This window comes from Vipera ursinii (genome assembly GCF_947247035.1).
Source record: "Vipera ursinii genome assembly, chromosome: Z".
Lineage (NCBI taxonomy): Eukaryota > Metazoa > Chordata > Lepidosauria > Squamata > Viperidae > Vipera > Vipera ursinii.
Window position 1 is genome coordinate 88,909,741 of NC_139517.1, and position 25,161 is coordinate 88,934,901.

Below are 25,161 nucleotides of genomic sequence, written 5' to 3' on the forward strand. Positions count from 1 at the left end.
ACCGTGCTAAAGATTTACTGCACAATATTGAATTGTTCAAAAGAATATTTCTTACTCGCTGGGGAACTCAGACAGGCGATCAGTCAGTGTTACCAGCTGGGGCGGCTTGGAGCCCGACGAAATAAAACACGAATTGGCAACCTTTTCATGTTAAACAAGGAGGAGAACATTTAGAAGGAAGCCTTCCAAAAGGTGCCAAGAGCGCTTGAGAGTTGCTCCTGCTGCAAGGACCTTGTCTGGGTGGCTTCCAAAACTAAAGGAAGCCAAGCAGACGGAGAGCACGGAGTCTTCTCCGTGCTTCTTCATTATAAAATCCATCTCCCTTGTCTGCTGGTCTCCCTCTCTGGTCTGCAGGCTGTCGACTCCCTCGGTCACAATTACATATTGACTGTATAGAATTATATAATAGTTTTGCTATGGCCATTCCTGAATAAAAAGAGGTCTTATTTTTTAAAAAGAAGAGGCGTCTCCCTTATCTAAATGCAGATATTTAGAAAGAATTGTACCTTGTTTATATAAATCAGGGGGTGTACTCTTGAAAAATCCTTAAAAGAAAAATCCTAGGGGGGGGGAAAGGATTATGGAAGTCTTTTACCAGATCTTTTCATTTCCATGAAAGATTTTAGTTTAGGCTTGTGACCTGCACTTTTGCTTTAATGGACAGATTAATCGCTTTAAAAAAAATACCCTAAACTCTTCATCTGGCTGCTGGTATGGCAATTCTATACAGGGTGCTCGTACTGTGATATTTTTGCTAAGTGGGGGGTGAAACCACCTCTCCTAGGCAGAAGTAATATCTCCTACTTCTTCATGTGGTGTGCTAGACTCAGAGGGAAAGAGAGTCAAACACAGGTGGGAGAATTGTCCGCATTGCTGCAGATGGCATCTTAAGAAGTGGGGGAGAGGAAGTGTGTGTGTGTGTGTGTGTGTACTCGGTATCAGTAAGCCTTGGCTGCTAATGAGAAGCTCGGATCGGGCTTCCAGCTTGAGGTGACGAGGCTGAGAGGACCCCCCAACCTAGCCTAACGCCGAGGCGAACCATGAGAAGTACCCGAAACTCGTCAAAGTTGATGAGCCTGCAGAGCTGAGCTTCAGAAATGTCAAGGCAGCCCACGAGTTGTGCAAAAGAGTGGGATGAGAAGAGGCTGAACAGTTCGCTTACAGGTGGCTTGTTGACGTACAGGACCTAATAGTTCGCTCTCGCCTTTGCTGTTTTATATTAGCGCATAAGCTAATAGACCAGAACGCGCTAAATTATGAGTCTCATTAAAATCCGGCAGCGTTTTCTATTGTTTTCCTCCTCCCGCCAACTTGCCCTTCCTTATATAACCCCCACGCATGCTATTCCCCCTCTGAAAACTAGCAAAGGCTGCCACGTGAAAACATGGCCTACTGCACGTGGAATACCCTTAGACATGCTTGTGTGCGTATAGTCAGATGTGCATGTATATATGCGAGGGCACACACACATCCACACCTCACCTTCGGTGTATTATATTTCCAAATCTATACACAGACATATCCACCCAGGCACCCTCCGTGCACAACTACAAGTACACGCACGCACACGCGCCATTCAGACGTGGGCAGGAGAGCAGCTCGCCGCCTACGAAACCAAACTGGGAGGGGTTGTGAAGGAAGGCTGGGTTTCCATTGGCTGCACGCAGTCGCCGTGGCGTGGGGGTATCTCTAATCATATTCAGCATGTTTTGCACAAGAAATGTCAGCCAGGAAGAGCTCTCTGCTCTCTTCGCCAAATTATTCCACGGAAATGGCATGTTCGGAGACTCCAGCTGCAAACGCCTTCCTGGTGGACTCTTTGATCAGCTCAGCCTCAGGCAGAGGGGAAGGAGGGGGTGGCGGTGGCGGCAGCGGAGTTGCAGGAGGAGGAGGAGGAGGAAGAGGCGGCGGCAGCAGCAGCTACTACCCGAACAACGGTGGTGTCTACCTGCCGCAGGCGTCCGATTTGCCGTACGGGTTGCAAAGCTACGGGCTGTTCCCGGTCCTGAGCAAATGCAGTGAGGACCTGCCGCCGCCGCCGCCGAGTATGGTTCCCACTCCGCACACTTACATGTCAGGGATGGAGGTCTGGCTAGATCCCCCGAGATCCTGCAGCCTTGAAGAGCCCACAAGCCCACAGGCGACCTCTTGCTCCTTCGCTCCCAGCATTAAAGAGGAGAGCTCCTATTGCCTCTACGACTCAGACAAGGCCCGCAAAGAGGCACCGGCCACCGACCTGTCGCCTTTCCCGAGGCTAAGCGCAGAGATCTGCGCCGTGAATAACGTGGCGGCGGGGGTGCCTGTCCCGGGCTACTTCCGCTTGTCTCAAGCCTATGGCACCGTCAAGAGCGGCGGCTGCTATAGCAGCTCCCACCACCACCACCAACCGCAGGAGCCGCCGCCGCCGCCGCCGCCGTTGCTGCACCCAGGGCAAATGGTGGCTGCTTCCCAGTTTGTCCCGCAGCCCCAAGTGAGCTTCGAGTCTTCTCCGGCGTTTCCTCTGGCCGCCTCGTTGCCCGAGCCAGGCAAGAAAGACAGCGAGGATTCTTCCCCACCCAGCACTTTGGCCGGGGATTCGCAGAGAGGAGAGGAAGAAGGGCAGGCTTCTTCTTCTTCTGCCGCAGAAGAGCTGTCGCCAGCCCACTCGGAGAGCAGTAAGCCTCTTTCCGAGAAAGAAATCCTAGGTAAGGATTCCTCATCCACCCAAGGCGGGGAAGGATTTTGAACCCTTCCCCTTTCAAAAAGAACTTTGGCCAGGTCAGCCCGGCCGGCCGGCCCCAGGAAGGGCAGTTTAGACAAACCTACCCAACGGCCACACAGATTTTGTGCAAGGATGCAGAGATTCTGTAGAAGGCAGGCAGACAGCCATAAATTCAGGAAAAAGCTGAGAGAGAGAGAGAGAGAGAGAGAGAGAGAGAGAGAGAGAGAGAGAGAGAGAGAGAGAGAGAGAGAGAGAGAGAGAGAGAGAGAGAGAGAGAGAGAGAGAGAGAGAGAGAGAGAGAGAGAGAGAGAGAGAGAGAGAGAAGGACAAACACATGTCCATATCTTTTTTATTATTATTTTGCAAGGCTTAATGCACTGGCGGCAGACAATAGAGTATTGGGGAAGGGGGGGGGGAGGCAAAAAAAACCACACCCAAGCCAGGCCTTCATAGCCCACCGTGGTGCAGAAATGCCTGAACAGATAACAGAGATGTTCATTAAAAGGCCAAAGTAAGCAAGAAGTCAGCGTCCATAAATAAAACCCTTCAGAACCTAAGTTCTAGTTTACGATCTTGGATGCCTTTACAGACCCCTCCTCAGAGCATTCAGCTGGGCTGAAATTCCCTCCGGCAGCAGGGTCCCTTTAGACTGCAGAGGGCCCTGCCAGCCTTCTTGGAGGCTTAACAAGAGCCTTCCAGGGTAAAAATCCAAAGGGCCATTTCAATGAATGGGAACGGCCTTAAGAGCCGCCCTGGGATCATTCTTCCAATGCCTTTTATTGCAAAGAAGAGGTTTGTGCAGCAGGCATTCCTGCCACAATGGAACATTAAGTGATAATAATAGCCACCTCCTACTACTAGTAGTAGGAATATTTCCAAACTTTTATGAAGTAGGAATGTTTTAATTACTGATTGCTCATCATTCTTAAAAGCCGTGATGATAAGTGTACCCAAGTTACCCATATCCAAATCCATGCAAGAATATGTTTCTGGACTGAACCTCAATCCAGAAGGGAAAGACACCCACCGTCCCTCCCTAAAATAGTATCTGCAACTCTGCAGATATTAAGGAACCACCTATCCCTCTCTCTCTCTCTTTTTTTTTTAAATATCCAGGCAGTTAATTATCTCCTGACAACCCATGTAAATATAATTAATCTGTGGAAGATGAATTGATCTTCTCCTATGCAGATTTGCCTGTCCTGTTGAATCATTTGGCTTCAATTCCCAAATGTGCAGCTATGGGATTTTTATTTATTTATTTATTTAGCTAGTTTAGCTATCCTGAGCTGAGTTACAGATTTGGGCTGGGGTGGGGGTGGGGAATCTCAAAAGGGAAAAGTGTGGAGCAATTTTAAATTTAGCATCGTACTCAAAGGGGCTACATTTTCACACCATCTGCCTTTTCACTTAGGAAGAGGCAGGCGGGGTGGGGGGAGGTTAGGAAGAGAAATGTTTTTCAGGGAAAGACAAGGCACTGGTATACCTTGCTGATGCCAATTCCAAAATCTGGCCGTCTTTGCTCTTTTCCCCTGGAGAGGGAAGCAAATCAAGCAGGGTGTGTGTGTGTGTGTGTGCTGATTGTCTCTGGGTGTGGAAGACCTTCCAAAAGAGCTTTAAAAAGGGATCTGGGGCCCCTGGAAGATTGCCACAAACTTAAGGTCAATAAGGAAGCCCTCAGGTGTTCCTCTAAGTTCCTTCATGTTGTCCTTGGTAATGTCCCTGGCTGATTATTTTTTTTAAACTAGGGGGCCAGAAGGGAGAGAATGCAGCCACCTGGCTCACTGCGAAAAGCGGTAGAAAGAAGCGGTGCCCTTACACGAAGCACCAAACGCTGGAGCTGGAGAAAGAGTTTTTGTTCAATATGTACCTGACTCGCGAGCGTCGCCTAGAAATCAGCCGTAGCGTCCACCTCACGGATAGACAAGTGAAAATCTGGTTTCAGAACCGCAGAATGAAGCTGAAGAAAATGAACAGAGAGAATCGGATTCGGGAACTCACAGCCAACTTCAGCTTTTCCTGATGAACCTTTGGACACCTTTGGAATCGTCTGAGCAGCCCATACAATCCTGCACCCCACCCCACCCTAACTCACCCCACCCCATCTGGTCAGGCTTTAACTATTGGCACCTGTGTGGATCTGAACCTTTCAATCCCACTCTCAGCCTCTCCTTAGCTTCTTGGTGATTGATTTCGTTGGGATAAAGCCATAGCAAGGCAAGCCCAGCATTTCTTCTGAACTTCCCTTCATCTGCTCTCACTTCTGGAGACCCTGGCCCTTGAGAAATAGGATGTCCCAAACACTACGTGCCTATTCTCTTTCCCTTACCTATCCCTTTAAAAAATAAACAACAAAAAAAACCCAACAAAAAAAAAACAACCAGAAAAGTAACCTAGCCAAAGGAAAAATGCCATCAGGAACCTCTCTCTCCCCCCCCCCCTAAGCTTTGCCACATGTTGCAAACTGGGGTTGAGTGTAGTTTTCAATCATTTAAACATTTGACCACATCACCCCAAACACGGATCGGGTTTGATATTATTATTATTATTACTATTTTTCTTGTGCAGCCCATGTTAAGTAGCTATTGTGGAAACAAACAAAAAGTCAGATTATTTAAGAATCCAAAATTGTTCATTTGTTTACTGCTTTGTTTTTCCAAATGTTTAATATTTCAGCTTTAAAAGTTTTCTTGGAAAAGAGGGAGAGAGAAAGAGAGAGAGAGAGAGGAGGAAAAAAAAGAGAAACTGCTCCCATCTTTTCTTGAAGGATAAGAACAGATTTATGTTCCTTAATGGTTAAATTATTACATTTTCCAGTCATAGGTAATTTTTGCTTTAGATAAATGGTTCTTCAACATTTGTTCCTTATGTTTGACAAGCACAGACAAAGAGAAAAACATTTACTGAATGGAGAAGGGGCGGAAGACCCCGGTTTTGCCTATTCTGTTCCTAGAAATGTTTGTGTGTGAGAGTGTGTGTGTGTGTGTCTGTGTGTGCGCGCGCGTGTGTGTATGTCTATATACACATACATACACACACTCTGAAGAATTTCCTGACTGTATGAAATAGCAAAGGAGAAAACCCTTATTTCCTTGATACTGTGAAATTACACGCATTGAAAAAAAATCAAGCGTGTAGTACAAAGAGAAGAAAAAAACCTATCAAATAGATATGTATAAATGTCTATTATTATTAAAATAATTAATATTATTAAAATACCAATACAGCTGGAAGCAAAGCATTCTTTTTGTTATTTAGATGCTAGCTTTACTTGCGCTTACTTTAAATCTTTAATAAATTAATATCCTAATGCAGCTAAGCACAAAGATAAACCAAGCTGGAGACGCTGTTCATATTTTATTGGGAGAATGAAAAGATTTCTTATGAGTTTCCATAAAACAACAGCAACCACCATCAAATAATAATAATAATAATAATAATAATAATAATAATAATAATAATAATAATAATAATCTGTTGTGTCTGCTTATTTTCAGAACTGTATTATTAAATTTTGTGAACTTTTACATTACAGAATAGTTGACTAAGCCGCCCAAAATTATTTTAGGAATCCATTTGAAGGTAGACAGTCTTAATGTGCCTGGGCCACATAGGAATGGTGCAGTAAGATTTGTCAGCTTTTGTTTAGTTTTAGGGCTTGCCAGTATAGCTGGATCGTAGCCATCTTAGAGGAAAAATATCTTCAGTTGAGCCAGGAGCTGTACAGACTAACCAAAGTGAGAATCTTATCTTTGACTGCAGAGAAAGGGCACTGCTGCTGTTGTTGTTGTCCTCACTATTTCAGCCTCTGAGCATGAACTCTACAGCAGAACCCAAAGTACTAAAGGAAAACAGTGTGAAAAGGGGAGCCATAAGAATTTGGATTTTAAACTTCACTGGCCTGTGCTGCAGGTTTTCTGCCAGGATTCACCTGGCTGCAGGATGTGACTAGGCAGAAATGTCATCTTGGGGTTCTACATAAATCCATTATCTATCAACTCTAAGATTGAAACAATGGAATCATTAAAGTGGGGAGGAGGAGGTGGATGGGAATTTGAATAGTAACCTACATACAGCCAATAATCTCCTTCTCACCCCTCTTCCTTCTTCCTCCTTCTTCATCTTCCTCCTCCTCCTCTTCCTCCCCTTCTTCTCCTCCTCGTCCTCCTTGGAGACTTCAGATCTAATAATTTTTTTTAAAAAAAATTGACCATTTACGGGGTGGGTGGGGGAACATTTTAATCGCTCACGGCCTATCTCTCCCCACTCTTCCTTTACTTCTTCTCATGGCACACCTATTTATATTCTAAACATTCTACTGAAACGATTAAAAATGGCCAGTCAGATTTCCTAATATTTATAACAAGGAAGTTTGGTAAGTGGAGATGGCGGGCTCTTGGTGGGAGAAGGGGAGGGGGACATAGGGAAGGCTCGGCTTTGGTTACTGGCTTGTATTTATATTTATATAATGGGCTGGGGTTTCCCCCCCCCCCCCGTCTTTCTTTTTAATTCCTCCCCCCCCTCCCGCCGCACCGGGGCTCTTTTGCTTAAAGGAAGGCGGCCTCGGGGAACCCTGTTAATTAGAAAGCTGAAAACTGGCCGGTGATTTAGGTAGTTTCTCGTTGTTGAGGCTGAACATTTCTCTCCCTGCAGCACGAAACTGCCTTCATCACCTCAGTTTATAATCATCAAATGTGTGCAATCCCAAACAGACGCTTAAGGAGGATAAAAGCATTGTCTTTAACTACCGAAGGAATCGGGGGGGGGGGGGAGGAAACACCCCCCCCACACACACACACACACACGCTGTCTCCTGAGGCGTCAAGTCCCAACGCCATTGTTTCTTTCTGCGCGCCGAAACGCTGCTTCCCATAAACCGAGGCGGAGGAGGGGGCGTATGGAAGAGACCTTCAGGGCTAAGCAAAATCCGTTGACTTCGGATTTTTATTCCCATTTGAAAGGGGGGGGTCCTTTCCGCCACTCCGAGATTCCTTTCAAGGTCAGGGGCATTAAATAATTATTATGCTTTTCCTGTTGGAGGAATCCATTCGGCTGCTTGTCCTTGCAGTGCGGTTGTGGCCCTGGCTGCAAGGCTTCTGCTGCAAATGGGGCCATACTATCGCCTTTCCTTTCCACAGCTCTGCCGGTTTCAATTCTCTCTTGTTTGCGGGGAAAGGAAGGAAAGCCGGAAGGAAGGACAACTTGGCAGCGATTTTCAGCGTTGAGCTCTACTGCATTAAGGGGTGCTCGCGGGGGACGCGCGCGCACTTTGATGCCTCTCTGGCTCTCCCCAACTTCTTCTAGAGCGACTCTTCAACCCTCCTCCTCCCCTTGCGTGGCAATTTCGGTTTCACTCGCCCCCTCCCCAACTTTCTTTCTTTCTTTCTTTCTTTCTTTCTTTCTTTCTTTCTTTCTTTCTTTCTTTCTTTCTTTCTTTCTTTCTTTCTTTCTTTCTTTCTTTCTTTCTTTCTTTCTTTCTTTCTTTCTTTCTTTCTTTCTTTCTTTCTTTCTTTCGGATTGGGGAGTGGGGCATCTCGCCCACTCGCGCGCACACACCGCTCTCGGCAAGGTGAAAGGAAGACGGAGGGCCCCGAGAGGCGAGAACAGCGATTCCTCCAGGGCTGGCAAGGCCTCGGTTACGATCATTATTGGAATGGGTCGGGGCGCCTGCATTCCAGTGAGGCGGCAACAGCGACCTCGCTCGGGCTGAGGCGGTGTGCCGGCCCGTCGCCTTCCCTTTTATGTCCGGCAGCCCCGCGAGACGGAAGGAAGGCACTGCGCCGTCTTGTTTACATCCCGCACACGCGTTATTTACCGCTAGTGTAAATGAACAAGACTCCTCTCCTGGGTGTCAGAGGGTGTGAGGGAGCGGGCGGGCCGACGTGGGGTTCGCAAGAATTGGACGTTTCTTGGTCTCTGCTTTGTCTCATCCCACTTTTAATTAAAAAATACCTTTCGGATTTCAGACATCAATTAAAGGAGGCCTGGAGTTGGAAAGCCAATATTTATAATTTTGTTTTCCCCTATCTTTTTTCAAAGTTATATTATCCAGATTGGTACACACGCACAAAAAAAACCCCTATATATTGTCCAGATTGGTGGTGAACCATGTAAATACACATCTCTATATACATGCCTTTATACACATACATAGACATCCAAGCACATAATATGTGCCTCCGTGAATTACACACTTTGAACTAAGAATCATACTTTTTAATGAAATATATCAACCGGAAAAGGCTCCTCAGAATGACATTCAAGAGCTATTCTTGGATATATATGTCCTATACTACTTCTCTTGCTAAGTTCTTATTTATTTCTTACTGGCCCCAAAAGTCTCACACAACTCCTGAATTCCACAATGGAGGGCCTCCTATCAAATCTTCCTCTAAATTTTAAGTGCTTTTGGGTGGATGTGGAAGAGATACAGACTTGTCTCTCTGTGTGCAGGAGTCTAAATATAGCCTCTATTTGAAAGAAAAAGGAATAAGGTTTTGTAATGTCCTTTTGCAATTGGCAGGCCTTATGAAAGAAAAAGAAAAAAAAAGAAAACAGATCTCAATAGCTCAAAACTTTTGTTGGCTCTCTCTGGGAGGCAGGTTCAAATACTTTATCTTTAAAATTAGTAGATATTTTAAACAGCCCACTGGTACTCCATGGATGTTAAGTGAACACCTGCTGAGGTAGAGCATATTTAAATCAGTGGGACTTACTTAGGAATAGAATTGGGGGTTAGACTGGAAGTGGGGAATGCTGAGAACTAGTATTTTAGAATTAGGAAATAAATGTCCCCAAACACTCTGTGAATCCCTATATTGTACATGAGTGGATTATGTTTAAGTGTACTTAGGCATGCACTTATAATACACTTCCTTGAAAATAATTCCAATTCATGGTTTTAGAAAAAGGGGTTGTTTTTTTTGCTTCCTTATGCGGCCAGGCACCACATTAAGTAATTTAATACTTACTTAAATGATAATAGAATTATAAGCAGAACCAAACCAGCCAGTTTCATCCAGTTTCATATTGTTATTATATTAAAATTATACAGATTGGTTACAAAGCATTGTTGTGAAAATATGGATGTTACTGAAATAAAATCTTGACATAGGGAAGAATACGAGGGAGATAAAATTGGAACTGTCTGCTTATATCTTGTTGTACATTATCCATTTCTGTGATTTCAAATTGAAATATATCCCTTTATCTACATTTCTTATTACAGTTATTCCACAGCCTCTATTTAAATAATTTATATAGACTTTATTCTTTTAATATAAATATAACTTAATTGTTATAGAACCTAGTTCTCTTTTGGAAATTAATCAAAAATAAATAACTGTAGCTTCCAAAATGCAACATAGTATAGACTATAAACATTTAGGAACTCTGCTATTAAGATTTTCTTTTTCCTTCTAAGAGAGGGGAAGTTTATCACCATACCAAACTTTAGATTTTTAACAAAATTATGTAAGGCATCCATGTGCATATATTCACAAAGAGAGGCATACACATTTATAAATATATATGATACATATGTGTACGTATAGAAGAGAAAGATTAAACACACACACTTATAAATATATAGATTCATTCATTTATTCATTTGTGGCCTATACGGCTATTTCGCTAAGACAACCATAGAGTTCAAATGTTTTACTATAGAAAAATCTTCCTCTGATTTTAAAATAATTTTTGGTGGGAATAAGGTGGCTTATAATACCTTGAAACTTTTTTCTTCATATATGTAACATAGTATTTCTTGTAATTTTAAGATCTTAGGTTAAAAAAAAATAGATGGCGGACTACTAATTTTATGTTTTCTGTTACAACTTTTAGCCGTGGATGGGTTCTGTAGACAGAGCAAAGAACAGAGAGGCATGTAAAGCAAATAATAAATCTATCTTTTCTGTGCTGAATATTCACACATGTCTTTAATTAGCACACGGTTCCTCCCTCACTCTGCATTTTCCCCCTAAAGCAATTTTAAAAAAATAGAGAGATTGTAGAGATCTCTTTTTCTTTCCTTTTATTGATGGAGTTACAGGTTCCCCTCCTCGGAAAAAAAAACAAAAACAAAACACCCACCCACAGAATAAAGGAAAAACTCCTAAGGGGGGGGGAGCGCAGGAACCCTCCAGAGAAGATACTGGATTCAAACGCCACAGGCACCCCGCATTTAACCATAACTTTAATTCACAACACTGGACTTGATCTGAGGGCCGAATCACCTTTTTCGTTTCGCCAGAAGATGTAACCTTCCGCTCAGTCCCGATGTGCCAGGTTCTGCCGCAGAGCATACCAGAAAAGAAATAAATACTTGTACCCGAAACCTAGTTGTTTGGGACTGAAATCCTTCTTTAAAAAGCGCAGCGGGGAAATGCTTTGACCTGACGACGAAGGCGCCTTCTTATTCTTTCCATTCCTTCTTAGGAATCAACCATAGATACAGGGACACAGATATTATACATAAATACATATGCCGCAGACATCCCAAAGCGATCGATATGCATGTTCCCCAGCGCGCATACAGACGTATGGGGTATATACCTACGTGCGTGCGCGTGCGTGTGCGTGTGCGTGTGTGTGTGTGTGCCTATATAGATGTACAGTATCTCCCAAGCGCACAATACACCCGTCCCACATAACCTTTCCGTGCTTGCGCCGTCCTAAGGAGAAGGTGTTGTAACTTCTGGAAGAGGCTTACAGATCTCGGGGCGTGGATTCTCCTTGCAGTCAACTTGATCGAGGGTGGGGGTCTTTATTTCGTCCGTAAAAAGTCCGGGTCTTCCCTTCAGTTTACGCGCGCTGTCTCCCCCCCCCTCTCTCTCCACCTTTCGCCGTCTTCCCCCCACTTCATTTCTCTTATTTAAAAACGCTCCTTTGCTGGTTTGTTACCAGCGCCACAGCCCCGAAGTGTATCTCTCTTCCACCCTCCAACACAGGGAGAGGTCATGGATAAGATTGAGAAGTGTCACAGAAATAAGGAATCAGCCACAAATGCGTGTGTGCGTGCGTGTGCGTGCGTGAGCGAAAGAGCAAAAGAACCTGCCACACACCTGCAAGTTAACTAACCTTAGTGGCAAAAGATAAAGTGATAGATTGACCCACCACACAAACACACACACACACACACAAACCGGAAAAGTTGTTTTTAGTGGTGGGGGGGAGGGGAGAGGCAATCCACAGCTTCAAGCGAGTTTGTTTCAGCTCCGGCGACTCAACCCCTCTTGCCAGTCGGAAAAAATCCGCATCCGAGGCGCCTTTGAAGAAGCAGCTCTTGCTGGGAGCTGGAAGTCACTCCTGGGTCTTGCCCCGCTGTTGAGGCGCCCCAAAGTTGGGAGCAGAGCGTCTTTCAGGAGGAGCCCTGGGATGGATTTGACTTTTTCCTGCAAGCCCCAGTTAGCTCTGAACTCTGCGGCGCGCTATTATTTACAGTGAGTTCCCAAACTAAACACAACAGTATAATTTAACCTTTCCAGGCACTCGTAAATTTTTACGACTGTGAAACAGAGCAACGCAAATGAATATGCCCATAGTTACTGACTTAATAACAGCCTGTGGCTCCCGGAACAATAACTCCTTATGAAATATAATAAATATGTATTTAAATACAGATTGCCGCCAATGTTATTTTCTTTCTTTATGGCATAAACGATTGTATAATTTTATGTGGAGGTCTCCGATCACAGGAAGAGCAGCGGGTCTGCGCGGTGCCCCCTTTCCCTCGCTCTCTATCCCTTTTCCCAAGGAACAAGAACCATTGATGGAATGATTAATTATGATATAAAATAGTCCACTTAAAAAGGGTGATCATAATAGACCCCCTTCAAAAAAATAGTCTGATCTTTTTATCTCATTTGGCCACAATTAAAACAAACTTTGCTCTACAACTTGCTTATTCCTTTGTATTAAAAAAAAAAGAGAGAGAGGGAGAGCATATGGCTTTGCTATAAAAATGATGGCTGGAAAACACTGACCCATTAATAGCCTGCGGACTGATTTATTCTTTATTGTTCTGCTGCCCGGGCACGTGACACGCGGCAGCCAATGGGCTGACAGGCAGCCTTCAACTTATTAGGTGACTGTACTACTTCGCCAAGACCAAGTTGTTACATGAAATCTGTAGTTTCATAATTTCGCCAGGGCTCGCCTCTCCTTTGGTTCGGCCGGGGTGGCGATGTCTTCGTCGGGGACGCTCAGCAACTACTACGTGGACTCGTTCCTCCTCCACGAGACCGAGGACCTGGTGCAGTCGCGCTACGCCTCGGCCCCCCTGGGCCAGCCGGCCAGGCAGGCGACGCTCGGCGAGCACCCCGAGTTCACCCCCTGCAGCTTCCAGTCGAAAGCGTCCGTCTTCAGCACTTCCTGGAATGCCGTGCACCCGCCGAGCGCCAACAATGTGCCGGCCGTCTACCACCCGTACGTGCATCACCAGCCACCCGACGGCAGGTACATGCGTTCGTGGCTGGAGCCGATGCCGGCCTCCTTGTCTTTCCCCGGCTTGCCGGCTAGCAGGCATTACGGCATTAAACCTGAACCGCTCACGGCCAGGAGGGGTGACTGTACCACCTTTGACACGCACGCACTCTCTCTGACTGATTATGCTTGTGGTTCTCCTCCAGCTGATAGGGATAAGGCAGCCAACGACGGGGCATTCTCGGAAAACAATGGCGAGAGCGAGGCAAACGGAGACAAACCCCAGCTGGATCCAAGTAAGTGCACTTGCATCAGGGCTCCGCTGGACTTGAGGAGAGAAGGAGAGAGGGAGGGAACGAGCGAGGGTCTGCCTGCCGAGGCTGGCTTCTGAGGCTGGATCCATCTTGAGCTATGCGGCAAGGATTGTGGTGGTGGGAGGGAGGGGGTTGGGAATGGGTGGTCAGAAAGGGGAAAGTGCTGAGGCTCCCTGGAACTGGGGTGGGGGTGGGGGTTGCGAAGCCCTATCTGTGTGCCTCTGTGTGTGTGTGTGTGTGTGTGTGTGTGTGTGCCGTTGTTTTGTTTTTCTTTTCTTCTCCCCCCCCCCCTTTTCTCCCTCGCCTCTCTTTCTCGGAATCTGCAGGCACGGTGGGCTTGGTAGAGGAGAGACCGTTCGTAGAGATGGTCTAATTCTCAGCTTCAGCCTGCCTGCCTTTCTCAGACACAGTGTGCAAGGGAGTGTCCCGTGTATGCTTTCCCTGGCTATGGCTTCCGCTAGAAGGCTGGATAGGGAAAATTCGGGTGGGGCAGGGGGGAAAGAAAGATGTGGGGATGGGGGAGAGAGAGCTGTGAGGGAAGGAAATCCAAAACACTGGGCATGAATCGGTTTCCCTTAGCTCACAAATCCAAGAACACCCAGTTTCAGGAGAAAATAATAATCATCATCTTCTTTCTCTCCCGGTTCTGGAGAGGAACACACCCACAAATCAGGTTCATAGGCAACTCAGGTTTATCCTTCATAGCTGGAATGTGGGGGTTTTGTTTTTTGCCCCCTTATAAGCAGAGAAGGTCAGAATAGAGATGTATTCACAAAGGGCGCTCTGTTCTTATGGGTTGTTCACCACCATCTTTTTAATAGCTGGGGGGGGGGGAGGTGAAGAGGAAGGAGATGAGGACAAGGTGGGGAGAAAGCCGGAAATGCCGGCTTCAAAAGTACACTCTGGATAAACAATATATCAGGGAAACAGGGCTGACGTTTTACTGCAATTCCATTTGACTCTCTAGTGTGTCCCAATTTGAAACCCACTGTTGCCCAGTGAGACAAACATGAGAAACTATCAATATTTTGTGTTAGAGTGGGTAGTGACGAGGGCAAAAAAAAAAAACATTTGTTTGTGAAAGTCTTTGCTTCCTTCAACCTGAGTATTGTTTCCCTGCAGATAACCCAGCAGCAAACTGGTTACATGCAAGGTCCACTAGGAAAAAGCGTTGCCCTTACACCAAGCATCAGACACTGGAGTTGGAGAAAGAGTTTCTCTTCAATATGTATCTCACCAGGGACCGGAGGTATGAAGTGGCCAGGCTCCTGAATTTAACCGAGAGACAAGTGAAAATCTGGTTCCAGAATCGTAGGATGAAAATGAAGAAAATTAACAAAGATCGAGCAAAAGATGAATGATGCTGGATGGCAGGTTTAATCTGTGTCAAAATAGCAAAATCCGCCCTTCCCCCCTGCCGTCCTTCAGCGCCACACAATGCAACTTCTCTACCCCCTATCCTTAAACTGTATCCAGGCCTCGCATATTTTTATTTTTTCATTGTTGTTTGTCCTTGGCCAATTCAGCTCTTTGAATGTACCTTGCCAGCGTCCAGAAGACCACTGTGTCCTGGTGCTATTTTGGAGGTACTGTCTTTTTTCCCCCCATTTTCTACTCATAGGAAAGTAAAGGAACATTACCGCACCAGGGTGAATATGTTGCTTTGTCTAAATCTACCTGTCAAGAAAGAAAAAAAAGGAGAAAAAAAAAGAATGAATGAAAGAGAAAGAGAACGAAAGAAAGAGAACTACCTTTTAATGCACAATTCTTTATGGACTGTATAGGTTAGTTGAAGTAGTTAAATTTATTTGCTTGTCGCAAAGCAGAGAAAAAAAAGGTCTGCTGTAATACTTGAACACTGTGTTTTACTGTGGTATTATATTTGTGACTCAATTTTTGTGCTTGGGTGCCGTACCAGATGTGATTGTGTAAGCTAGAATACAATTTGAACTCAGGTTGTTTATTATAAAGATTGCATAGAGTATAGCTCTGTAGTGTAAGGACCGAGTCTTTTTTTCCTGTACCATTGAACAGTTAACCTTGGATCCTACGGGATAAAAATTATAAACCATCCATTTCGTATCCTAACTTTTAAACATAAAAGAAAAGCATATATCTGGAATAAAAAAAAGGAGCTTATCGGTTCCTCTGAAACCACTCATTTAAGTATGCACACAATCTATCTATCTATCTATAGTACAGTTTTCGTCAATTGTATATATATTATCTATATATTAAAGAAAGAAACCCTTAATAATCAAATTAGCTTGAATATTGTTTTTGCACCCTTGAGCAGTTCTCAGATATCGGAGCTATACCTATATGTGAAAAAGGTAACTACTACCTATGGTTTACGTTTTAAGATTAATCAAATAACTTGATTCCTATTGTAATGAAGTTTAATTTTATTGATAATAAATTATACACTAAAAACTACCTTTGGTTATTGCAGATGTGTATTAATTTTTTTAACAACCTGAAAGTTGTGTTTATGCAGAAGCTACACTTTGTATATTTTGCAAAACTTACCTCGTGGCTTACTGACCAAATAGTTTTGTCCAAAATGATATTTAACTTTTTTGCTAAATAAAAAAAAGTATTGATTCTTTTATATTTTTGTGCTGTTTTAAGATTATTATGGGCACTGCTCCACAAGCTCAGCCCATAGATGGCATCTATTCTGGTGAGTAACCAGCAGCAAAACCTTGATTTTAAGCCCATTTATTCCAAAGTAAATCCCTACTCTTTTAATAGCATTTACTCCATACTTTGGATATTAGGAACTTATGAATGAAATCACCTATAATTCTGTGCGTCATTTTCCTGACATCACAGGATTTAATGATCCTGCCACCCAACGGACTATTGAAAATACTAGCCATCTTGCTGGAAGTCCATAATTTTTAATGATGCATATACAAATAGAGGCTTTATTTAAAAACAAAACAATACACCAAGCAGATGTTTGTGACTGTCGTCTTCAAGGGCAAAAATACTGCTGCTCTTTTTATTGGTTTCATTTTGAACTCACACAAAATCTAGCTGTTCTCAGAGGCAAATAGCTACACAGCAACGGGTATGGAATATCACTTTGTAACTTCCTGGGGAATGGGGTGCCTCTGTGAAAGGTACCCTTTGCATTTCCCTCTACAGCGTCTCCCAAATCAAGGTGTGGCATTTGTCTCCAATAAAAGATAGCAAAACATAGTTCTTATTCTTATAAGCAGGAAAGTCAGATTCTAGCATGATTACCCAGGTAGCGGTTTAAGTCCAATTCACAAAATGCTACTGCAACAGCTTTGCTGGACACAGCTAACAATTTAACAAACAAATATGAGAATGGGACAGAGGGGGTGTGTGTAAAGTGGTGATGGGATGGGGATCGGATTCAAAGCAGTAAGCAAGACTGGGATGAATGCCAAGTGAATCTCGGGAAAGCACCTAGAATCAAGTTCCACAAACTACTTGAAGAGAATTTCACCCACAATCAGAAACGTTAGGAATGCCCCTCTTCCTTTCAAAGCTAAAAAACGCCATCCCATCTTCCCAACTCATAAGTCCGGCATAAAGACAGTATCAGAAACATAATAAAAGAAAATGACGGCCGTAGCCCTTTTTTTGAGTCCAAAGGGCCGGCAACCTTAGAATGCCCCAGGACGGGGTCTGGCTGGCTGATAGTTTTTATTTTGTTTCTGACTACGCCTCGAAGGGAAAAGAAAAAAAAAGAAAAGGTGGGACTTTATCTCTGAGCAGTGCTTGACAAGTGGAAAAAAACGGGGTCTACGTTGGCGACGGGAAAGGAAATTGGAGGGGCCGAGGACTAGAATTGCTGTCTGTCCCATGAGTTTGGGATCTGGGACGCCCTCTGTTGTTGTGGAGGGGGGGGCGGGGGGACTTCAAAGCTCCAGCCTTTGGAAGGCCTAATAAACGGCGGGTCTGCAAACTGTCTGGAATTCGGCCCTTAATGAGTTTACAACTGTCCAGCCGCAATTAGTTTTTCTACAAAAGCCCTTTCATTTGTTTTTGTCTGGCTCTTTTAGATAAAGCCGGACTGCGGAAATAGCCTGCCTTTATGAGTCCCCTTCCTTTGGAATGTAGGCTTGAACGGTGGACGTTTATCTGTAATGAATTTGCCGTCGGGAACTTCTCCTACAATAGCCAAGGCACCGCGAGGCAGATTATTTAAAACGTTTGCAGTGCAGGGAGCCCATCAGTTTACACGCATTTGTAAGAGTCCTGCATCTTTTGGATTCTTTGCAAGGACCAAAACGAAACAGCAGATGGCAGTGTTGTTCCATGAAAACGAGAGTGATGTTTATGGCTGCCAAAGGAAGATTCTAAAATGTCGACTTTCTCGAAGCTGCATCCTGTATATGCGGGGGTTGGAAACTGCTGATTGGATTTTAACAAAGGACAAAAGTGCTCATTGCCTGTAGCCCTATGAACATCTGAATGCTTAAAAAAAGAATGCAGCAATGCTGGGTTGGATGCAGATTTATTCACACCAAAAACAAGTTCTCAGAAAGCAGTGTGAATTTAAGCTAGTTTTTATTAAAAATGAGTCCAGTTGTTCACCAGCATGTCATTTATTGTAAATCCTAATTTCAGCTATTAGGCAATAATAATAATAATAATAATAATAATAATAATAATAATAATAATAATAATAATAATAATAATAATAATAATAATAATAATAATAATTTTAAAAATGTATCAAAGATCAGATTTTGTATGTTGTGACTTCAGACATGAGTAATATGTGATGTGTGTGTATCTGTATGTGTGCATCTACATATCTATAGATGTGTACACATACAGACACATCTATGCAAACACACATTTTAGGTTTAAAAATAGCTCATTTCAGCTCAATAAAGAGGCTGAAATGGATTCTATCGTTATGGATATATGTAAGAATGTATCATCTCTGGAGAAATTTAATCTTCAGCTGTTAAACCTATAATAAAATAAAAATGTATTTGTATTTAGAATAGATCCATAATTTAACTGGCTGTGATATACACAAATTGATACGCACAATGACTTATGCAAATATAAATCTTGCAGGCAAATATATTACACACAGTAAAATTATTTATATTTTCTGAATTTCACCCAGGCAGCAAGCTGCTCTTTGTAGTAAGCCCCACAGAATTAGGTGGGGTTTACTTTTAGTAAAAATGCCCACGATGGTCTTATGATGGTGTGATTGTATGCAATTGTATTCCATCAGAATGCTCTAATGGGGCATATAATAGCGCACCACAAAAGGTATGTAGAATTGAAACATAAGTAGACTGCACCATCTTTACGGAAAGCATAGAAGGAATATTACAGCTGCAAAAATTCAACTCTGGGAAAGCCACAGTGGATGATGGAAAGATTGCATCATTGGTACAAGCAACCCTTAAGAAAGAGCTTAAAGGCCATGTTTTCAAATGGAACAAATAGACAGATTTTTTTTCCTGGAAAAGCGTAACATAACAAATAAGCCCTGTTTTAATAGGGAGTCCTCTATGGCACAAATATCTTTATTTCTAATACAAGTGTATCTTTCTTCAGCCTCCTTTACATTCCCCAAACGTGACTCTGCCCTGCTTTGGTGGTCAGGCCGTCCTTGAAATTGTGCTTCCCCCCTCCCCAAGCCACACAAACTGAATTGCTAGGATAAACCAACTAATTTTTAATTTGAAAATTATTTACCAGCCACTGAATTTTCCAGCAGATGTATTTTCTGCAATTAAGGGCTCTGTTCTCTCCTAAACAATTTTGACTCGGTGGGATCTGATTTAATTATGTTATGCAAATGCTCACAAGCTGATATACCAACGGCTGTACAAAAGTCTGTATTTTTAAATTCTGGGACCTTTTTTATTTCTTATATTTTCTGTTTTCTTCTGATCAAAAATTAATTCCTCATTTTTGCTTCTCCTCTGGAGGGCTGCATTTATTCTCATTTCAACCGAGCAAAGAACACATTTGGCTTCTGAAAATTAGATGATTGAAATTCATGTTTATCTATAATAGGTCTTCAGAATATAAAAAACATAAATGCATTGCATCAAAATGAAAAAAAATATGTTATTGAGAAAATGTTGAAAATATATATCTTTTTCTCACCTACAAATGCACACACAAATCCATCATGCAGAACCAGTGAAGGAAGATTCAAGGTTTAAGTACGGAAAGTATTCTGGTTTGATGCTATATTAAGGATCCACATTGGGAAAACAGCCAAATTATATCTGACCATGAAAAATATTGAAAGCCTATGGAGGGAATGCAACCTCTATATTTAATCAATGGTCCTAGTGGAAAATAAAAATAAAATTTATGTGATCAGATTATGTCTTATCGTAGTTAGGTTTGTAATTCTTATTGTTAAGATAAAACCTTTAATATAACCTGGTGATGCTATCTGGAACCATTTCACCTGTGGTGAAATGCAAAACAGAAGTTAAGTAACTCATATAAACTTTTAATTGAACAGGCAAGACTAATTAAGGAGAGGGAAACTCATATATGCCAAACAGCAAAATCAAAGCTGTAATCGAAGTCAATCATAACTATTTTGTTTCCTAATGCAGAAAGCAGACTTAAAACGTTAGCAGTTGGGAAATATTTTGAAATGGCTACTCTTTCGTTTTAACAAAGATTTCTCAGAATATATAAGAAAGCAATTTATGTCTTGCTATATGACGGAATGTTTTTGAAGGGCACGGAGTTCGTTAGATATAGAAGAAAATATAGTAGGTGTAGGGGTTTCATTGAATAACACAGGTGTGAATGAAATTTAATAAACAATATAATATTTTTTAAAAAGCTCAGGCTGTCTGAGCGTGTGCGCGCGCGCCCTTCTAAGCAGGTTTCTAAAGAGAATGAAGCATAAAGGATCTCTTTCCTGGATTGAAGAAAAAATCCGCATTCGGACGGCAGAGCCAGAACAAGACTTAAAATGGAAAGAGAGAGACTGGCAAGCGGGCAGCTTCATTAACAACATGCTTTAGAGCTTATGGGGAAAAGAAATTCGTATACAGAGAATTAGACCTTTGCCTTGTCAGAACACTGCTCTTTCTCAGGGGGCGTGTGAGCATGTGTATCCACATATGACTACTACACAATTCTTGTGAAAAATTTAGAACCTTTCCAGGCTTTGCAAAACTATTTTTTTTTTGTAATTTTTATTTTTCAGTCTACCCCTTGCCAATATGAGGAACTAGCATCTTGTCTTGGTGGACCCTAAACCAGTTTAAGGATCTGCGAAGCCTTGGTTTGCCTTTTCAAGAGCCTTGCCTGGAATGTTGCTTCTGCTTGCTGCTGTCTTGCTCTTCCATCTTGTGGACTGTTCCCGGAGAGGCATTTATTAGTTCAATGTTGAGGTGGCGGGCTGCTTCTTTGATCACGGTTAGCTTTGCAGGTTCACTTTGCTTCATTCCCGCTTCTCATCCATTTCATTGGTGCTTTTGCTTCCTTGATTTCGAAAAGATTTTCCAGGAAAGAGAATGGGAATGGTAGTCAAGGAGCCTTCCCTGGGCGCCTTCCTTTGGTTTTGACAGCCATCTTAAAGAGTGCGATCAAAACTGTGGGGGTGAAAAGAGCCCAAACAGTGCAGCTTCAGATTCGCTCCCTTAAGAGAAAGGCTGGAGAGGCAAAGGACCACATCTGAGTCCATACGGTTGGGCTCTTAGGAACACCATCTCATTCCGCAGACCTATTGTAAGATGGCCTTTATTGGTCTTTTTACTGGACTGGCTGGGGTGCTGGTACCGAAAGGCACCCTCCCAAAGCTCCGTGAGAAATAACACCAGTGGCGTTTCTAGAGTGTGAGAGGCTCTTTGTAGACATAGGATACCCACTTCCATAATTTGAGGAGAGAGTTTCCGGGACAATTCTATTGTCTTCCTTCCAGTTTATGATGTGCAATAGATTAGGGCAGTAAAAGATGCCTCTGTGCAAACGTCTCCATGGAAGGGAGGAAATTCATTTTATGACCGGGAGGTGTGTGTGTGTGTGTGTGTGTGTGTGTGTGTTGGGGGGAGGCTAGGAAAGGAAGCAGGAGACCTGCCACCTTACCTAGCTGTGTGTGTGACTTTGTGTGCGTAGAGGTGGGATTCTTACAAAAATAAGGTACCCTTTTATCTGTGATCTGTGGACAGGGGCATTGCATAGAAGATCCCCAAAGGTATGCGTTTTCTGAAGAAGTTGGGCGCAGGACGTGGTGGATAGAAGCAGGGCTTTTAAAATATATATACATTTCAACACCTTCCTCCCTATTCGAGGAGATTCCCCTTCCCAAAGGTTATGAAAGCCCGTTTATTTTATTTGTCGCTGTTTTTTGTTTTAATAAGAATCCGGGCTGTGCTATTGGGCAGAGCAGGCCGTTTAATAAAGGATTTCTGTGTGTAATTCCCACAAGGAGTCTTGTGATGCAGCCTTCCCTGGAATGGCAAGCACATCAGACACATGAAAGGCCTTGGAAGATATTTACCAGGCCTCTTCGAAAAACTTGCAAACAACCTAGGGTCGTTCCAAACCCACCGCCCTCTTGGAAGCTGGTAACTGAAGAGAAGTAGAGGTGGTCAGTATTTCAAGAAATCTGCTAGCATTATAGGAAGGGCAACCATTTTTTTTGTTTTACCGAATCCCACAAACTCATCAGTACCACGCAGGCACACAAAGAGAGATTCAATGACCAACAAAGAGAGATTCAATGACCACAGTATGTGGGATGCTATTTCCTTTATTTACAATAAAATAAAAGAACAGGAACGTGGTGGTGGCGATGCGTTTTTGTCGATGTCTACTACCCACCGGGAGTGAGAAAGATATGTAGTGTCTGCGCTTTGGGGGCGGGGAGGCGGGAGAGACTATTGTATATTAATGAGAAGGTTTGTTGCGTGGGTCCAACTGCGCTCTTCTTCCGGATTGGAACACGCCGAAAGGCTGCCCACGGCAAAAAGATTAGAGGAAGGGAATTCCAAATCCAGCCGGGCCGGGGGAGATTTAAAGAAAGCGCACGGCGACTCCGTCACCACCAGCCCCGTTGGCCGGAGAGAAGTGTGGGCGAAGACGGCCGGCCTTCATTCTCCAAACGCCGGGCTCCAGTTGTCTCGCCGCAGCCCAAGCCGGCCCCGTTCCTGGGCATTTCCTCGGCTTCCTTCGCTGAGCCGGGTGTGTCGCCGGCCATGTGGCAGCCCGCCTGGGAGAAAGAAATCGCCGGCTGCTTTCGGTCATTCGCGAGATGCGGCTGCGATGCTCTTCCTTTCCATTTACAGGACCTTGTGCTCTTCCCTGATCTCTACCACCTGTGATGCAGGAGCAGATTGGCGGATGGGGTCATATGACTGGTCACGTGGTGGAGGCAGCTCGGTCCAAAAGAAAATGGGGTTTGGTGTAAATCTGGGGGTGTAATGTTATCATATATCACGCTACCTCGTAAAACCGACACCGAAGCCTACCGGACAACAAATCACCGGTCAAAATTATGAGTTCTTCGTATTATGTGAACGCTCTTTTTAGCAAATATACGACGGGGGCTGCTTCTCTCTTCCAAAATGCGGAGCCTACGTCTTGCTCCTTTGCTACCAACTCCCAGAGAAGCGGCTATGGACCAGGCGCTAGCGCATTTACCTCTTCCATGCCTGCCTTGTACAATGTGAACAGTGCCATATATCAAACCCCGTTCTCTTCCGGATACAGCCTGGGCTCTGATACCTACAACCTGCATTGTTCCTCTTTTGATCAGAACATTCCCGTCCTCTGCAATGACCTAACCAAATCCAGCTGTGAGAAAGCGGAGGAAAGCAACCTGCACAGCCAGGCTGAGAGTAATTTCCGGATATACCCCTGGATGAGGTCTTCAGGTATGGGGAAGGCGGGGGAGGGAGCGGGCGCGGGGGGGGGAGAGACCAAAAGCCTTGTTCGAAAACATAAAAAGACAGCTCGACCTGCGGGCGAACGTTACGCGACCTCAGGCAGGCGAGCAAACTTCCTCGCCAAAAGTGCGCCTGCCTCTGCGCTTTTAATTAGAGCAGAGGCGCCATTGCGCAAAAGCCTGTGGCATTGTATGTAAATGAACCTCATAAAACTTTTTATTGCCCAATTAATGAGTTCGAGCCTCGTAAATTTATCTAACTCCTCTTCGTGATGGAACTGGAGAGTCGGGCAGAACTCAGGGCTGTGCCAGAGGGAGAACAGGCGAAGGTGGCGAATGGGTCCGGGGAGCACGCCTGGCTACGGGGCGCCTTTCTCTGCCCGCAGCGGCAGGGAAGGGGAATCTCGGGTGGCGGGCAGAGGTGGCGAAGACAGCAACGGCTGAGGAGCCACCTGCATGCACTGGATTAAAACATGTGATTTCTTACTATTCTCTCATTTTCTTTGTCAGACAAATATGTTCCTGTTCTAGATGGGCAGGCAAGTGGGCGCGAGAGGTGGTCTTGGTGCAGTTAAACCTCGCTGCACTCCCTTAACAAGGCGGGAGGCGAAGGCATTATTTTAAATGGCATTGGGGTTTGCGGGCAAGAGCTGAACCAAAGGCGATGCCTAGAATGTGACCTAATAATATTCGCCAGAATCCCCGCTAAGCCATTTTGCCTGTTTCGGATTTTTTCTTTGAGATTAAGGATTAAAAGCCTAGAAACTAACCCCCCAGACTTTTCATTAAGGTGGCCAGTCCCATGGAACACAGCCGAATTATTTTGGTAGTGAAAGAGTCTAACTGAGAGGAGAACTATTGACTCGGGAGAATTTACTTTCAAGTAGAGTCTCACTAGGGAATACTTTCAAGAAAATCTGCCTAACCCTGCGCGGTTAAATGGCCTTTGGGGCGGCCGAGTATTGTATCTGAAAAAAATGGAGGCTGGGGACAGAGAGGGCTGAACTCCATTGATCTGCCGGCTTGTTTGTAAATTCCAAGTTTTTATTCAGGCGGGTTGTCTTACTTTCCTGCTTTTTCTTCCTTAACTGAGATGGTCTCCACCTCCCCCATCTCTTCCTCCTTTTTTTTTAGGTCCAGATCGAAAGAGAGGGCGCCAGACTTACACCCGTTATCAAACGCTGGAGCTGGAGAAAGAGTTCCATTTCAACCGTTACCTGACCCGCCGGCGGAGGATAGAGATCGCCCACGCCCTGTGCCTGACCGAGAGGCAGATTAAAATCTGGTTTCAGAACCGTCGCATGAAATGGAAGAAGGAGCATAAAGAGGACGCCACGGGAGGCACGGCCGCCGCCAACGAAGAGGCACCCGCCACTACCTCGGTGGAAAAGGTGGAGGAGGAAGAGGAGGAGGAGGAGGAGGAAGACGCTGAATAAATGCCAGCGGGAGGAGGAGGAGGAGGAGAAGGCTCGCCCCAGCTTCTTCTCAAATGCTGTTTGCACGTGATAGCTGTAAACGCTCTCCCGAAGCTTTCTCTTTTTTTGTTAAAAAATAATAATAAAACTACCCTTGTTTTTTTCCCCAATGGCCATTTCCATTTTAAGAGGGTATTGGGAGAGGACAGGCAGGGTAGATCTCTTCCATTACCTGTGGACATCCCCGGCTTAATTCTCAGTCTAAATTGCGGGATCCCATGCTGTCCAACATCTGGGATAAATTGGTTTTGGGCATCCAAGCTGGTAGCCATTTATGTGAACAAGTGATAAACAACATAGTTAATTTTTTTTATTGATAATTTGTGAAGAGAAAATGAACCCAACAATTAACCATTCTTTGCACAAGAAAGG

General features: G+C 44.1%; 3 protein-coding genes across 3 annotated transcripts; all 3 read left to right on the plus strand.

Annotated features, from left to right (window-relative positions):
• Positions 1–1,720: 1,720 nt before the first annotated feature.
• Positions 1,721–4,853, plus strand: HOXA10 (homeobox A10; the record flags this gene model as incomplete). Its single annotated transcript, XM_083376429.1, has 2 exons — positions 1,721–2,684; positions 4,450–4,853. 2 exons carry the CDS (start codon positions 1,721–1,723, stop codon positions 4,722–4,724), a joined length of 1,239 nt encoding a protein of 412 aa, XP_083232555.1. The 3' UTR covers positions 4,725–4,853.
• Positions 4,854–12,884: 8,031 nt separating this feature from the next.
• On the plus strand, positions 12,885–14,799 carry HOXA9 (homeobox A9; the record flags this gene model as incomplete). The annotated part of the gene is made up of 2 exons (XM_083378444.1): positions 12,885–13,419; positions 14,560–14,799. 2 exons carry the CDS (start codon positions 12,885–12,887, stop codon positions 14,796–14,798), a joined length of 774 nt encoding a protein of 257 aa, XP_083234570.1. The 3' UTR covers position 14,799.
• Positions 14,800–22,767: 7,968 nt separating this feature from the next.
• On the plus strand, positions 22,768–24,750 carry HOXA7 (homeobox A7; the record flags this gene model as incomplete). Its single annotated transcript, XM_083378718.1, is given in 4 exon segments — positions 22,768–22,807; positions 22,810–22,914; positions 22,917–23,303; positions 24,449–24,750. Coding segments are annotated over 4 exon segments (831 nt in total). The 5' UTR covers positions 22,768–22,770.
• Between the last annotated feature and the right edge of the window lie 411 nt (positions 24,751–25,161).